The 15,683-nt window shown below is 53.1% G+C and overlaps 3 protein-coding genes across 3 annotated transcripts; 2 read left to right on the plus strand and 1 right to left on the minus strand.

Moving 5' to 3' along the window:
• Window positions 1–185: 185 nt before the first annotated feature.
• Window positions 186–3,174, minus strand: SCAMP5 (secretory carrier membrane protein 5). Its single transcript, XM_042885695.1, has 7 exons — window positions 3,112–3,174; window positions 2,645–2,717; window positions 2,437–2,565; window positions 1,502–1,658; window positions 1,184–1,285; window positions 886–1,003; window positions 186–807 (listed from the first exon to the last, which is right to left on the minus strand). The coding sequence occupies exons 2-7, from the start codon at window positions 2,649–2,651 to the stop codon at window positions 613–615; spliced, it is 708 nt and encodes a 235-aa protein (XP_042741629.1). The 5' UTR covers window positions 2,652–2,717; window positions 3,112–3,174; the 3' UTR covers window positions 186–612.
• A 3,196-nt stretch (window positions 3,175–6,370) lies between these two features.
• Window positions 6,371–8,127, plus strand: RPP25 (ribonuclease P and MRP subunit p25). The gene has a single exon (XM_042885795.1). It carries the CDS (start codon window positions 6,588–6,590, stop codon window positions 7,197–7,199), a length of 612 nt encoding a protein of 203 aa, XP_042741729.1. The 5' UTR covers window positions 6,371–6,587; the 3' UTR covers window positions 7,200–8,127.
• A 2,659-nt stretch (window positions 8,128–10,786) lies between these two features.
• Window positions 10,787–15,426, plus strand: LOC122187853 (cytochrome c oxidase subunit 5A, mitochondrial). Its single transcript, XM_042885701.1, has 5 exons — window positions 10,787–10,889; window positions 12,961–13,077; window positions 13,857–13,978; window positions 14,792–14,914; window positions 15,270–15,426. The coding sequence occupies exons 1-4, from the start codon at window positions 10,808–10,810 to the stop codon at window positions 14,903–14,905; spliced, it is 435 nt and encodes a 144-aa protein (XP_042741635.1). The 5' UTR covers window positions 10,787–10,807; the 3' UTR covers window positions 14,906–14,914; window positions 15,270–15,426.
• The last annotated feature ends 257 nt before the right edge of the window (window positions 15,427–15,683 follow it).

The following is a 15,683-nucleotide window of genomic DNA, read 5'->3' on the forward strand; positions in this document are numbered from 1 at the left end:
TCTTTCTTTCTTTCTTTCTTTCTTTCTTTCTTTCTTTCTGCTAAGTCAGCCTTTTCTTAATGGCTAAAATAGCCACCTGCTGATTAGAAAGTAGAAAAGGAGAATTCCCAGGATTGCTTGCCCTTGCTGAGACACTGACAAATGGCTGGACACTACCAAGTGAAAGAAAACTCACATCAGAAACCTGTAGTTCAGCTCTTATTTAGAGGAGATGGGTGCTGGTCACTATTTTTTAATCTTTCCCTTTTGGGGGGGCTTTTGGCTGATGTAGTTCTAACACACCTATCACCACAGTAATAATAAACCACCACCGTGCACTATTTCACAGGGAAAAGAAGAATACAGGAACATACACGTACTACCACAATGAGAATCCTGCTGGTCAACTCACAGCCTCTCCAACATGAGAAATAAAAGAGGGAGAAAAGAAGAGCTCAAGGTGCTGACAGGCAAAAGGAAAAAAGAAAAGACAGATCCAGTTACAAAGAACAGGGAAAGAAAATTATGGTACACTCCAGCTTTCTGAAACAGCTGCAGGAACTCAGCTCAGCCTTCTTCCTCCTCCTCCTCCTTCCCCCCCAGTGCTTCTTCCCGAGGCCGCAGCCCCGCCGCTCACATCTCATTGGAGTAGGTGTAGTTGGGGGTGGCCGAGTACTGCGTCTCATGCTGCATCATGGCCCCCTGTGCAGCCCCCATGGCTGCGTTCTGAGCTGCCTGCTGTACGTGTGGGTTCTTCCAGGCTCCCGTGGTCCACTCCTCCTGCGCTTTGCTGAAGCTCCCACCACTCCCCCGGTAGAACTTGTGCACCTGGAGCGGAGAGAGGGGTGAGATGAGGAAAAAACCCACCCGACGACCCCCCTCCCTGCCTCTGTCCCAACACTGTACCATAGTGAGGGCGATGAAGGAGAAGACTGCCATTCCTGTGAACAGGATGGTGGGGATCAGCATCACCACAGCCGACCCCACATTGGTCCCAAAGAAGGAGATTGCTGCAATCCAGCCGCTGCAAGGAGACAGAAACCAGCGATCAGCATTCCTCCTGACTCTTGCCTCCAGTTTCCCCAAGGAGAGAAGCTACCCATGATGTTAGGACACCGAGGGGCGGCTTGCTCTCTTTGCTCTTCTCCACCCCAAAACCACCTCCCCATTGAGCTCATCTTCGTGCCCACCGCATGGTCCTCACCAGACACCCCAGCCAGGAATCCCCACGGCCTGGATGATGCTGATCACCAGCTGGGCCATGAAGGTGAAGAAGAAGGCCATGAAGCTGAAGGAGCTGTCTGTCCTGCAAGAGAGGGCTCTGTCAGTTCCTGCACCTCCATCCCTGCTGCTCTACCCCCATCCAGTGCCAAACAGCCTCATGGTGAGGATTAAAAAGTACAGCTAGAAGGCTGGGCAGGGAGAGCAGAAATCCCCAACTATTCAGACAGTGCCCCAAAGCGAAGCACTGCGTACAAGTTTTAAAAAACTGTGAAAGCCAAGCTCAGGTGTGACCACTTACTTGAAAGCTTTGTAAATAGGTCTAAACCAGCAGACATAGGAGCAGGGCGTAAAGAGAATGAGCCAGAGAATTGCCAGTCCCAAATTAACAGCTCCACCGCCTCCAATCAGCCATGCGAGGCAGCCAACGAGATTCACCGCCAAGGTGATGCTGTTCACTGCAAACATACACACACACACACACAGAGGGAGCGGAGTAGCGCACGCGAGGAGGGCGGCACGATCCCAAAACCCTGCAGCAGGTCTGACACCCCCGCTCCCCCCCGAGCTCCTCATCCTGTGCTGATAAAACGCTCCAGATGGAGCTGCACGGAAGTGTATCCCAGAAACTACTAAAGCAGCCATTGGGAATTTAATGTCCCAAAACAGCTTCTGCAGGGAAACACGGTTATATATATATATATTTTTTTTTCCTCTTTTGTGGAAAAGTGACAGGAGGCATGCGGAGGATGTTAGAGAGATCCGGGCAGCTGAAGGGGTTAGAGAAGAGCAGTGGCTCTCAGCATGGAGCATGGCACGCAGAAGCATGCAAAGAAGAACAGGCAAAACTCCAGGAGGGATCCAGCCCGTGTGACCAGCTTGGACATGGGGCATTTGGGAACCAACAGAGGGGCTGTGAAGAGTTCAGGTCCATGAGGAACGCCCCTTGATGTCAAAGATACTCAGAGAGCCTTTGCTGGTGGCAAATCCTCCACCAAAGCTGTTCCAGTGCCTGATTTAGCAGTTGGCAACCCTGCTCACAGCAAAGGGGTTGGAACCGAATGAACTTTAAGGTCCCTTCCAACCCAAATTCTATGATTCTGCAATTCTACGAAATCCGGGGCTTGCCGCAGCCCTACCCCATCCCCAGTGGGTTTGGGCACAAAGGTCTGGAGGGGGACAAGGCACACCACCCCTGTTTGACTCGTGCTGAGCACACGGCCAACCCCAACTCACGCATCCAGAGGTAGTAGAGCCGCTTGGCCATGGTGCGGTGCTGCGGTGGGATCTCAGCATCGAAGTCCTGGTAGAAACATGGCTTCAAGGGGATGAAGCGAGGCAGCGGAGGGAAATTGTTGGCTTTTTCTGCAACAAGAATTCCCGTTAATGAGGGGCGGTGAGCGGAAAACAACACAAGCCCCCCCCGCCCCTAGATTACCCGTACCTGCCATGCTGGCACGCTCTCTGCCTCCCCGCTCTGCAGAGATGAGGGAAAGCAGCCGGGAGCTGCGTCAGAGCTGGAGGGAAGGAAGAGGACACAGACGGAGGCGCTGAGGGGAGTGCGGCTGCACCCCAGCTGTCCCCGTTCCCCAAACCCCCCTCCCCCCCGGCCTCAGCACAAGGCCCGGCTTAGCGCGGACACCTGGCTCAATCCCGGCTCCCGCCCCGCTTAACGCCCTGCCGATTAGCACAGGCTCCAGCCGCGGGGTTCGGCCCACGCACAGCAGCGGGGCTCCTTCAGCTCCGTCCCCGCAGTGAAACGGCCTCACCGGGAGGCGAAAACCCACGGAAAGCGCGGGGACACCCAGGCGGCGCGTCCCCCATTGGGTTCCAGCGGCCTCCCGGGCCTTCCCCGCGCTGCACGACAGCCCCCACCCGCCCCGCGGCCGTCACGATCGGGTCCCCACGCACAGCACTGGCCCCACGCCTCGCTTCGCGGGTGGCGGCGGCCGCCCGGCGCCGCTCTTGCCGCAGCGGCCGCGCTCTCGCGAGACTGCGCCGTCTCCCGCCCGCCCCACCAACGGGGCCGCCTTCCAGATCTCGCGAGAGCGGTTGGAACTGTCCAGGGTCCTGATGCCGCCGGGCGGGGAGCGCATTGGGCACGGGGTCCTATAGGGGATGGAAGGCAGATCTCAGGGGCTGAGAGCACTACATAGGTCGTGGGAGATCCCCTATGGGGTACGGGGGTAGAAAGCTCCACGTGGGGCAGGAGAGACTCCCAGTGAAGGAGTTGGACATACTCCATATGGTCGAGGTGACCTTCTTTGGGGAATAGAGAAAGGGAGAACAGCCCATAGGGTGTAAGAAGCTCTATATGGGTCAAGGGAAGCTCTGTATGGGGCACGGTAAACTCCATATGGTTCGAGGCAGATCCCCTACGGGACAAGAGTTTGGCAGGGTCCACATAGGGCAAGGGAAGTCCTCTATGGAATATGGTAAGCTCTGTATTGGGCACAGGAGACCATCCATAGGAAAAGATATAGCAGGCTCCATACGGGTCTGGGGACAGTCTCGATGGGGTGCATGTATTGTAGACACTACACGTGGCAAGAGAGATCCTCCACGGGCAAGAGTTCAACAGCTACCTTATGGGAGAGAGCCTCCATAGGGGTTAAGTTCTGTATGCATTAAGCATTAACCTTATTTAGGTCATGACTACGGTGAAATCCATACGTAACAAGGGAGACCCTCCATGAAGTGTGTATATAACAATTAGCATATGAGAGAAGAGAAATCCTATATGCAGCAGAGAGGACTCCCTGTAGGGTAGGAGTCTGGCACTGTTCAGGGAAATGAGACTTTAGGGCAGGAATGTGATAAGAGCCATATTGTTCAGGGGTTCCTGGGGGTTCAGGGATTCCTGGCTGCCTGTACCGAGGACCCTGCAGGTCGCACCAGCAAGCTGAAATTTAGGGAACCCTGCATCCACTCCTATCATATCCTGCTGTGCTCCAGCTCATCTTCAAGGTTTTGGAGACAAAGGCAATGGCACCGGGTGGATAAGTGGCAACTAGATTAACATATCACCAAGACTCGGTATCCCACCAGCAGTTCCTGAGGACCTCTACAAAATGAGAGGTCTCCAAAACCAAGGTGGAGCCTCCATGCAGGCCAGTTCCAAAGGGGACAAGTCCTTACATCTGAAGGCCAATAACAGTCTCCTGCAGCTCAGCTGGTACTGAATCCCAGGGAAAGGCAAGCTCAAGCACAGCCCTCCATTTCCAATGAGGAAAGCAGATGTCTCCATAAAACAGCCTGCTTGAAAATAACCTTGCCTTACACTCAAATCAAATCTCTTCCCCAACATTATTGCCTGGAAACCAGCTTCATGTCACTGCCACAGCACTTGCATGTGTGCCAGAAACAGTGCTGCATCAAGCCAACCCCTTTGGGAGCATCATTATGGGGGAAAACAGTGCTGCTGACGCCTTCAGAGCATCAGGGCATGACCACATGTAATTGGGTTGCTGCAGCTCTGAGGCACTTCTGGTTACAAACAGTGAGAAGGGCATATGCTCCTCACAGTCATGGAGGATAAGTAGGACACCAAGGATGACAGCACAACTAGCAGGGCAGAAACCTCATTACCCAGAGGTAAGCTTCATACCTGAGCTGAGGGCAGTGATCAAGCCCAACCATGCGCCCAGATCAGCCGGCACACCTCTAGCAAATCTACACTCTCAAGGTCAAGCCATAAAGTAAGCATAGCAGCCAGGGCCAGTAGTAGCTAAGCAGCTCTCCAATCAATCCATAGGTTGAGGTCCATATGAGTAGCACCAGAAACAAGCATAGATATCATTAAACTGGAGAACCAACTCATAGAAAATCCCAAATTAGAGCTGAAAGCTATAAAGCTGAGCTTAAATAGGGCTGTGGGACAAAGGTTGTGGCTGAGGTGCCCAGGTGGGGCTGATCAGGATCCTGGGGCGCCCCAATTATTCCTCCTGCTCGTTGTTCAACCTTTGCAAAGGGGTTTGCCCCACTGAAGGGCTTTCAGTGGGGAGCCAGATGTTCCCAGGGCCAGGGCACAGGCTCTCACTCAGGGATGTCACTGGCATGGGTGCCGTCCCACGTGCAATGTGACAAGCACCTGAGACCTGAGCCACCCCGATGTGACGCAGAGATGGATGGAGACTTTCCTCATATCGCATGCTTCAACTTTCCGAACTGCTCCCACATTCAGCAGATGAAAGAAAATATAGCGAGGGCAGGTGGAGGGCAGGGGCTCATGTTACTGCTGCTCCAGCTTTCACCATCTCTCTTTTCTGTTTTAACCAATTCCCTGTATTTTTCACCCAGTGCTTTTATCCCCTCAGCCCTGCTTTTGTCCCTCTCCCATCCTGCCGCTCCTCAGCTTGGAATAACTGCTGTTGTCCTCCAGCAAACACACTGACAGGGTAATGAATGGCTTCAGATGGTAATTAGCGATGGAGCTGCTAATAACGCGATTCATTTCCATTTTAAGTGCTGCAGAACACTGCAAAAAAATGGACCACGGGTGGCAGGATTTGATCCCATAGCGCAGTTTTCCTCCCTGCTGCGTGAATGGTTGTTGAAATCCTTTCTTGTTATTTTCCTATGGGTTTTAGCATCTTTTGGAGGCAGTGTTTTCCCACGGAGGCTTCAATCCATTTCAACCACGCCATTGGCCCTGCCTCAGTTTCTCCCCTTGGTGCCAGGACCCCGGGATGTCCCAACAGTGGAATCCTCACTGCATTGGGGTGGCAGGAATGGGGCTGGCCGATCCATTCATTTATTCATGGATTTTGCAAGCCCTATTCGGGGTGAAAATAATCCCGGGTCCTCCAGAGGCCGATAAGATTTGGCAGCAAGGCAATACTCGGCATCTCTTTCCACTGTGCAATGATCCGGAGGCTGGGGTGGGGGGGGGGGACAGGGGACAACTGCTGCTGTTTGCGGGCAGCTTGGTGTCCTTGAGAGAAGGGACGAGGTTCTCTTTAAGGGGGCAGGACTTGGGGAGCATCACAAAGCCAGGAGAGAGCTTCTCCCTCTGCCCACCCAGGGATGGAGGCAGCAGGAGGGTGCTGGGATGGGAGGCTGAGCGAGGGGAGGAGGAGGAGGAGGAGGGGAGGGAGGGGAGAGAGAGGGGGAGGATCTGCTAATTACACAGAACAGCTCTGGGGGCTGCTGAAGTCCAGAATGAAGCAAAGAGCGGCAGAAGCAAGCGCTGCAGACGGAACAGAGGAGCCTGAGCATTGCCGAGAGCTGCAGCTGGCAGCGAGCAGGGGCACCCAGGGGATCCTACAGCTCTGGCCTGACCCGGGGACAGCCAGCACCAGGACGAGGAGAGGGAAAGGGGCTGAGGGTCCTGAGGACGTGACGGTGGAGCTGGAGCGAGACAGCGGGGGCTAGGTGTGGGGTGAGGGATGGCGGCCAAGCCCGTTGCCCAGTCTGGGATGGAGAACTTCCGAAAGGTCAGGACGTCAGAGGAGGAGAGCCCCTTGCCCTTCCCCGACTTGCCCCCAGGTGTGGTGGAGATGAAAGTGAAGGAGGGCAGCAAGATCAGGAACCTGATGAGCTTCGCCATGGCTCAGATGGAGCTGAAGGGTAGCCGGCAGATTGTCTTCAGCGGCTGCGGCAGAGCAGTCACCAAAACCATCACCTGCGTGGAGATCATGAAGAGAAAGCTGGGGGGTCTTCACCAGGTCACCAAGGTACGCTACAAAACCTTGCTAGAGGTCTGGGAGAACCGGGACCCGCTGCCCGGTGGTGCAGCACAGAATCTGACCGTCCACAAGAATGTCCCTTCCATCTGCATCCTGCTCTCCCGTGACCCCCTGGACCCCAACCAGACGGGCTACCAACCCCCTGAGCCCAGAGAGGCAGGAGAAGACCCCTCGAGCTCCTCAGCCAAGGGGCTGAAGCGGCCCCCACTGCCTGCCCATGAGGAACTGCTGCCCAAGAAGCTGCAGGTAGCAGGAGCCGGCAGCCTGCAGGGCTCGGGGACAAGAGACAGCCAGACGAATGGCCACTACTGACCCTATTTTATGCTCACAGGAGAGCCTGGGGGGCTACTGACCCCATGCAGAGCACATCCTTGTACCCCCCACTAATGAAGGGGGGCTGCGGTGTGTGGGTCTGTGGGAAAACCTCCCCTCTCCTAACTTTTCCTTCCTTTTGCCTGGTGCTGCGTGCAGTTGTAGGGATGCAGAGCCACTCATGCCTCCTGCCAGCCCTGCTAAATAGCCCCCGGCACAGCAGCTCTCCAGGACTCGCACAGAAGCATCCTTTGGATTCTCCCCAGATTGGGAAAGGCAGCTGCATGCCGCCGCTCCACATCGGGATGTCTCAGCCAGCAGCAAAGAGCCCAAAGCCCATCGGAGTAACACCTTCATTATCAAAACCACTGCAATTAACCCCAGAGAGGAGCTGTCAGGTTTATTAACGCTGGGATCCACGCCTCGTGGCTCCTGTGATTCATCCTGAATAGCACAAACAAGCAGATGGGTCCTGCTCCCTCTCACCCAGCTCCCTGCTTTGTCTCTGTCCCTTCCTTTCTGCTCTGGCATCGTTTCTATTTTGTGCTTTGCTCTGAAATACCCGAAGCTGATCTTTCCTCTTCCAGAACCGCTGCAGCCTGAGAGCCAAGGAAACAAGCCCTGGAGCACTGTCGTTCATTTCAATAGCAGCCCCCAAAGAACAGAAATGGAAATGGAAATAACTCTTCTTCCCACATCACATATTCAGGTTTTTCCTCTCCCGGAGGTGTTTGCAGCCATGGTGAAAGCATGATGACGAGGGATGGAGGCAATGGGGAGCATCAGGTGGATCATATCCAACGTGCTGGACGGATGCTGGGATGAAGGGGAGCTTTGTAGGTTTGGCTGTGGAGCATTTGCTATGGGCTGGCTCTCCAGAAAGCCCTTCGGAGCGAAACGTCTGCTTTTTCTATGGGTAAAAGGAAACAAACGGAAAATAAAAGCTCTTTAGAAATAGTTGAAGTATTTCTATGGGGAAATGCGGGGGGGGGGGGGAATCGTCTTTGCCAGTGGCCATGGCACAGATGGGCACAGTGAGGGTGGGACTGTGGCTGCTGCTGAGCCAGAACAGGGGGACTTTGGCCAAATCCTGCCTCTTGGGGATGAGGAATCAGGGCCAGCTTCTTTGCATGCCCTGGCAGCTGCCTGGCCCCTGCCGACATGGCAGAGCCTGGCAAAGCCCCCTATGGAGCTCCATCTGCCCCATGCCAGCCCCTTGCCAGCACATGGAGACCAGGACGATGCAAAGATGGGTTGTGGGAGGCCAACTGAACCTAAATCCACCTGGGTCCCCTGCCCAAGCAGGACAGATTCAGTTGGCTCTAGAGAGCACAGCCTTAGGATGGGGTCAGTAGGCATCGCTGCTTTGCCAAAGGCTGGCTTGGAAAGTGCTTTTTTTGGCTGGGAGAAGGAATGGAAGGAGACCAGGGGAGCGAGAAAGAGGAGGAAGGGGGGGCTTGTTTGGCAATGACCTTGTTATCTCCCTCAGCAGGCAGCTGCTCCTCCGAGCTGGAAGCTTGTGCTTATCTGCCCTGCCACAGATTGATTCATTTCATTTATCTGCCACCATGTAATTGAACGTTAATTTCCAATTGTTTTCTTCTTTTTGTGGGGGTTTTATTCCCAGAAAGGTTTTATTCCCAGAAAGTGGCATAAGAATTGGAGGGGACTGAACAGACCCCAGAATCAAATCTGTCCACATCTCAGCAGTGCTGGGCCAGGTGCTGTGCATATGATGCAGTTGGAAGCCAATAAGCCATTGCAGAACAGGCTGTTGCATGCCCTCAGCCCTGCAGGTAGATCAGCAGAAGCCCTCAGCACAGCATCTTGCACCAGTTTCCATCCCAAACGAGGTTAATGAAGAACTATGCACAAAGAGATGGGGAATGTGGGTTATGACAGGGCACGACACGTCCGCACAAATTCTCTACCTCACGGATTTCTGGTCTCCTAACCAGCAGTAGCAGGACATCGAAGCCTCAGCCTTGACCCCACTGATAAGAGTCAGGGGTTTTTGGTCTCCTAGCCAGCGATGGAAGGACTATGGGGGAGAACTCAATAAACAATTTGATGGAAGCATGAAGACTTTTGAGAACTAACAATCCTACTGCCAGCTCATGTTGCCCCCAGCAAGGAGAAAGGCAAGGAGAAAGAGAGAGAGAGAGAGAAAAAAAAAAAAAAGCCACTCATTCCACCATATTATTTTGTTAATGTTCAAAATTATTCTTAATTGATTCTGTACGCAGGCAATTTGCAACCTTGGAGGCAACAGGAGGCTGGGGATTTCAAACGCTTCGCACTGCTGGCTGTGTACCAAGGATTTCCTGTGTGAGGAAATAGTTAAAAAGAATAAAACTGACTGCAACTCCAAATATGAAGCATTTATAAATAGCAGGATGGCATCTGGCTCCACAGGGTCCTAAGGGGGCATTGTGAGTGAAAACAGCGTGGTGATTGTCTGCTGTGCAGGCAGCCCATGGTGCCTACAAAGAGTAATTTTGGGGTCATTCTGTGAACTCGTGGCTTTACAGACAGTGGCACAGGCAGCCTGACAGCGGCCTCAGCTGTGGGCAGCATCCTGGTGTGCATTTGGGGATGGGGATGCAATGGATCTCTATGCATCCATCTTGGGCTCACTGATGCTCTGAAGACAGCCTGGCAGCAGGGATTCCCTTTGGGAAAGCCAGGCTGCATTCATCCGTGGAAAGCCTTTAATGCCAAGCAGCTGTGGGCCCTGATAGCCATAAGAGCTTGGAGGGCCCTGAGGGCTCTGCTTCCCTCTGAGAGGCCAAGCTGCTGCTGTGCTAACCCAGCTGCTGGGCTGCAAACAGGAAGGGCTCCATCCCCTCACAGCATGGCTGCCGATGGGCAGCCCGTCCCTGGGGGGATGTAGATTTAGAGCCTGGGGGAGCTCCGAAAAACACTGTGATCTTTCACACACCTGTAATAGGATGGGTGAACAACCAGCTGAAGGGCTGAGCTCGAAGGGTGGTAGGAAACGGGGTTACAGCAGAGTGAGGGATGGTCATTAGTGGGGTTCCCTGTGGCTCCATTTTGAAGCCAGTTCTGCATTTTTACAAAAGAACCAAGCTCTGGTTCTGGCTGCCAGCAAGCAGGATCCGAGCGGCGCGCACCAGATGTGTAACCGTGCCCTGTGCTGCAGCAGGCCCGGCACTGGCAGGTGACAGGGCAGGCGCCGCACACTGCGAGTGCTGGGGGCAATCTGGGTGCCACAGCGTCTGAAGGACGTAAGAGCAAGCACCCACAAGAAGGCAATGAAGACGGTGATGCATATAGACAGGCAGATGTGAGGAGCAGCCGAGTTCTCCAGTGTGCTCGGAGCAGGCTGAGGGGAAGACTGACGGCGGGAACGGCACATAGCCATATCGCCCCACATACAGCACCAACCCGCCACAAAATGGCGGCCGGCAGCCCCCGTCTTCCCGCGCGGCAGCGGCCACGTGACGTCACGCTCCCGCTCCGCGCAGAACTTTGTCCCCGCGGCGCCGCCGTAGCCCTCCCCGCTCCCCTCCCCTTCCTCCCGTATCCCGCAGCCCCGCGCCCTCAGAGCGCGGCCGCCTCCCGGTGCCGTCCTCCCGTCCGCCGTCATGCTGCCCGCCGCCGCCACCGTCCTCCTCCGTCGCTGCGCCGCCGCCGCCGGCCTCCGCACTGCCATCCGCGGCTCCGCAGGTGAGCGGCGGCGGGCGGGCCGCGGTGTCCTTGTCGTGACCCGGCGGGCGGGCGGGCAGGCCTGTGGCTCGGCGTGAGCCCGCTTCCATGTACGTTTACGCGGTGCTGGGCGCCCCTACGGGAGCCGAGCTCTTCGTGGCAGTGCGAGCTGCTTCGCCGCATAAGCCTGAAGCGGATCTCTTTTTCAATGGGGAAAAGCCGAATCTTTCAGATTCAGAATCGGATGGCGGCACTCGGGGTCGTGTTATGGGGCGGAGGTGGGCTTATCCTGGGGCTGGCAGCCCGGCCCGTCCTGCTGCAGCCCTGAGGGCACAGCGTGCTGCTGCCGTGCTGTCATTGGGGAAGGTCAGACCTGCGTTCTGCGTGCATTTGCCCCGTTCCTGCTCTGCTAAGGCAGATGTTACGCTTTTAATCACGTTATAAATCAGAATCGCGGCTTCAACTTTAGGTCTGGTTGAAAATCTGGTTGGGTTTTGTGCTTAGCGAAGCTCCCCGTGCTGCTTCCCATCGACCTCGTTGTGCTTCCTGTTGGTTACAGCTGCTGTGATCTTCGAGGCTGAAAAGCTGTGGTGGGGAAGGAGGAGGAGCACAGCCCAGGCCGGTGGGTTGTGCACGGGGTGCGAGCCACGTGGCCGTGGTTCCTTTCCTTTTAAAGAAAGCTTCAGCTGCGTGGTGCCCGCAGTTCATGCTGGGTTAAGGGAACAAAAAGCAAGCAGCGCTGTGGAGGCCCTCAAGGTCACGCCTGAGCCTGGCTGCTCTGCAAACACTGGCATGGGTATGCTGTGGTGGAGCAGAGCAGAGCCTGCTGGGCTGTGCCTTAAACTAAAGGATCAGATTGGAAAAAAAACAACGTTGGTGTGCACACAGACCTCAGAGCCAGGAGTTTTATCTTAGACACAGAGGCAGCAGTGCTTTTTTTCTCATTGAACTCTTCAAAACTAAGATGATCAGGGGACTGGAGCACCTCCCCTATGAAGACAGGCTGAGGGAGCTGGGCTTGTTCAGCCTGGAGAAAAGAAGGCTGCGGGGTGACCTCAGTGCAGCCTTCAGTACCTAAAGGGAGCCTACAGACAGGAGGGGAATCAACTCTTTGAAAAGGGAGATAACAGCAGGGAAGATGGTTTGAAGTTGGAGAGGGCAGATTTAGGTGGATGTCACGGAGAGCGGTGAGGTGCTGGAACAGCTGCCCAGAGAGGCTGTGATGCCCCGTCCATCCCTGGAGGTGTTCAAGGCTAGGTTGGATGGGGCCCTGGGCAGCCTGGGCTGGTATTAAATGTGGAGGTTGGTGGCCCTGCGTGTGGCAGGGGGTTGGAGATTTGTGATCCTTGAGGTCCCTTCCAACCTGGGCCATTCTGTGATTCAATAGCCTGCTGGAAGGAGCAGCCCTTCCCCTGGCAGCACTTCTGTAGGTGTGCTTGGGACGTGCTGTGCGTCTCCCTAAAACAGCTTTAGCACAAACCTTCCTCAGTTTGGAGCTTGTGGTGGAGCCAAAGGCTGCAGGTTGTTACCAGTGAGGGTCACAAAATGAGTTGCTGAGTGCTTTCAGGAGTTGTCTGCAGTGGAGAATTGCTCCAGAATAAGTCAAGGGATTGATTTCAATTGGATAACATCAGAAGTCGTAGGCTGTACGTACTCATTTCTGAAAGGAATGCTACTGAAAAGTTGATTAACCTAGCTCATCTCACTGCACAGACCAGTGACTTTCCATGGGTTTGCTTGGCTCTGGAAGGAGGTAAAACTCTTTTGTCCTATGGAAGCAGAAAGCTTCTGTCATAAGCTGCTTGTACAGAATTGCTTTTCTCTGCATTTCCCCCACCCTGCTCTGACTGAAGCTGTGGGAGCCCTTTGGCAGTCTGTGCTTTGGAGTGAGTAGGACACGCTTTGCCACAAAACCAACAGCTGCCATAAATAAGCTGTCCTCATCCAACGCTTATCCACCCCGAGTGCTGACCCAAGTGAAACGTAGTGAGCGAGGCGTACGTTTTTACAGCTTGTGGTCTCCTGGTCAAGGCTCGAGTGCCCTTCTTTTTGTATATTTGCTCAAAGCTTCCTCCTTTCTGCTTTTACCCAGCTGTGCAGCATGCCCGCTGTTACTCCCACGGGTCACAGGAGTCAGATGAAGAGTTTGATGCCCGCTGGGTGACGTATTTCAACAAGCCAGACATCGATGCCTGGGAGCTAAGGAAAGGTACGTTGAATCCAAAGGGAAGAGCAGCCTGCTTTGTGATAGTGCTGTGACTAGGGGGAACTTGTTTTTATTTGGCTTTGAGGCAGTCAGAATGCAGGCTCTCTTGCCTCAGAATACAGATTTTAATGTTCTATCTTTAGAGAAAGGGAGAAAAACTTTTGCTGTGGGGAAAGGGTTTCTGAGCTCAGCGGTTGCTTAACGCGTGACCACACTCATTTTTCTTTGGACTTTGACTGTGTGGTTTGGCCATGACGTGCTGCAGACCGTTTGTTTGGTTGCCTTCATGTGTTACTTTGCTGTGGAGTTGCCAGCTGCTATTAAACTGCTTCAATTAGGGCTTGTAAAAATCTTTGCATAACAGCCATGGGGCTCGTTGCTGCGTGACTCAGATGGCCAGGTTGGGCTCTTGCCTTTGAAAGGAGAGGAAGGGAATGACTGCTTTCATTACGCCTGGAACAGAGTCATTTGGATTTCTTAATGATTGCACGGCTCACTTGCCACAGTGTATACACTTTTTTTGAGAGCATGGATGATCCTGGCCCACTGGGATTTCATCAAGCCTGTTTAAGAGATGGCAGTGGCTCTAGTTGTGAAAGGGAAGGAGGAAAAAAAAGAAAGCCGCTGGGGGTGGAGGGGTTCAAAATAGCAATGGAAGTTGTAATTGGATGCTGCTGCTGATTGCTGCCATGTTAGTAATTCTTTCACGAAGCAAAATAATACTTAGTGGCTTCCTTTTGACAGCATGGTGAGTTGCTCCTGCTGTTCCCTTATATCCACAGGTGTAAACACGCTCGTGGGTTATGACTTGGTTCCGGAACCAAAAATCATTGATGCAGCTCTGAGGGCGTGCAGACGGTTAAATGACTTTGCCAGTGCAGTCCGCATCCTGGAGGTGGTGAAGGTGAGTGGGATGGTGCCTTAGGCTCTGACTGCTGCTCAACATCACCAAGAGCCCAGCAGCAGGAGTTTCTGTTGGCTTCGTGTTAGTGACACAAAGGGAAGCCTACTGTTCTAACAAAACCAGTAGGGTCGCTGCGATCGCGTGCTCGGTGGTTTGAAATAGTGGCTTGGAGGTGAAAGTTACAGCACCCATTCACAAGTGTGACATTCTTACTTCTGCATTTTCATTTTCTGATGCTGACCTTAGTGGGAAAGTCTTTAAGGGCTTTTTTTTTTGTTGTTCTTTTCCTTTTAATAAGTGCTGCTGGATGTACCTCAGCAAAGGTAACTGCCTTCATGCAGTCCTAAATGCTGAGCTGGCTGGGATTACCGACTCAGGAAGTTGCATTAGAAAAACAATGTAAACCAACCCCTTGAAACCTGAGCCCAGGTTGGCTTAACTCCTTAACAGGAAGTGGGAATGGGTGGGGATGGAGGCAGAGGTCTTTTTCATTGCCTTAGAAGCCAGTAGCTGTGCTCTGCACAGGGACAGTCCCAGAGGACTCTGCTGCTAGCTACCAAATCCACTTGTTTCAAACAACAGTGCTCTGCAAGACTGGAGGTACAGACTGGATGATGATTCCAATCTGTTTCCTGCTTGGAAGCTGTCTGTGGGCTGGTTTACAAACCATCCTTTGTTTTAGGAGCTTGGCAAGGCTTGTAGCTTTGTATACTGCAAGTGGTGGTTCGGGCCACAGACTGCTTTGTGAAAATGTCTTATACACAGTGGACTTCACGACTTGCTCTCTGGTTAACATCATTCTTTCCCTTTTAGGACAAGGCAGGCCCGCACAAGGAAATCTATCCCTATGTTATCCAGGAGCTTAGACCAACTTTGAGTGAACTAGGAATCTCCACTCCAGAGGAACTGGGCCTGGACAAAGCATAAACCTTGTTGGTAAGAGATTCTCTCACTTCGCTTGCAGTGCTTTCCTCTGCCAGACTTGACCACAAAGGAAATATTACTTTAGTGATGCTAAAATATGTATGAAATAGGTATGCCTTTGTGTCAAAAATCTGTTCTCCACAGATCCCTAGCTGAAATACTCGTGTGAGTAAATAAAATTCTTTAAAGGATGAGATTTGATTGAGGCTTGACCGTGGTCTAAGTGGAAAGACCTGGGCTGAAGTAAAGCCCAAATAAAACTTCTCGTGGAATGGACATATAATAAGGCAGTTTGTTGGCTCAGGAGATGGCCAGTGTGGGAACTGTGGGGTGCTGCCCTAATAGGTTTTCTGCTCTTCTATTCCAGGTGCATTACTGGAGCGTTCTGCCAGTGCTGCCTGATTGTATACAGTCGCCTCAAGTCAGAAAAGTTCAAGTATCACCTTATTTCAAATAACTTTATTGAATTGCAATGTATGTGATGTGGAGTTGGACTTAATAAAGGAAAACCTAGTTGAACTGAGGCAGTGCCTTGTGTTGTTAATTACTTTGTGGGGATGGGAACAAATAGGGAACATTCCCTGCCAAGAGAGGAGGAAAATTCTGGTTTTAGGGCAATTAATTATAAATTAGATGTATATAATTTATATATAATAGAATGCAGGAGGCTGCCTAGGACACACAGAAAAAAAATATAGAACTTACGTATGTATAATTACGTATATGCGTGTATAAAGGAACGCAGGAGGCTGCCTAGGGCACTACGTATCCCGGCCCTATT

The sequence above is a fragment of the Lagopus leucura genome, unplaced genomic scaffold, assembly GCF_019238085.1.
Source record: "Lagopus leucura isolate 7727_CA_CO unplaced genomic scaffold, USGS_WTPT01 Super-Scaffold_100052, whole genome shotgun sequence".
NCBI classification, from domain to species: Eukaryota; Metazoa; Chordata; class Aves; order Galliformes; family Phasianidae; genus Lagopus; species Lagopus leucura.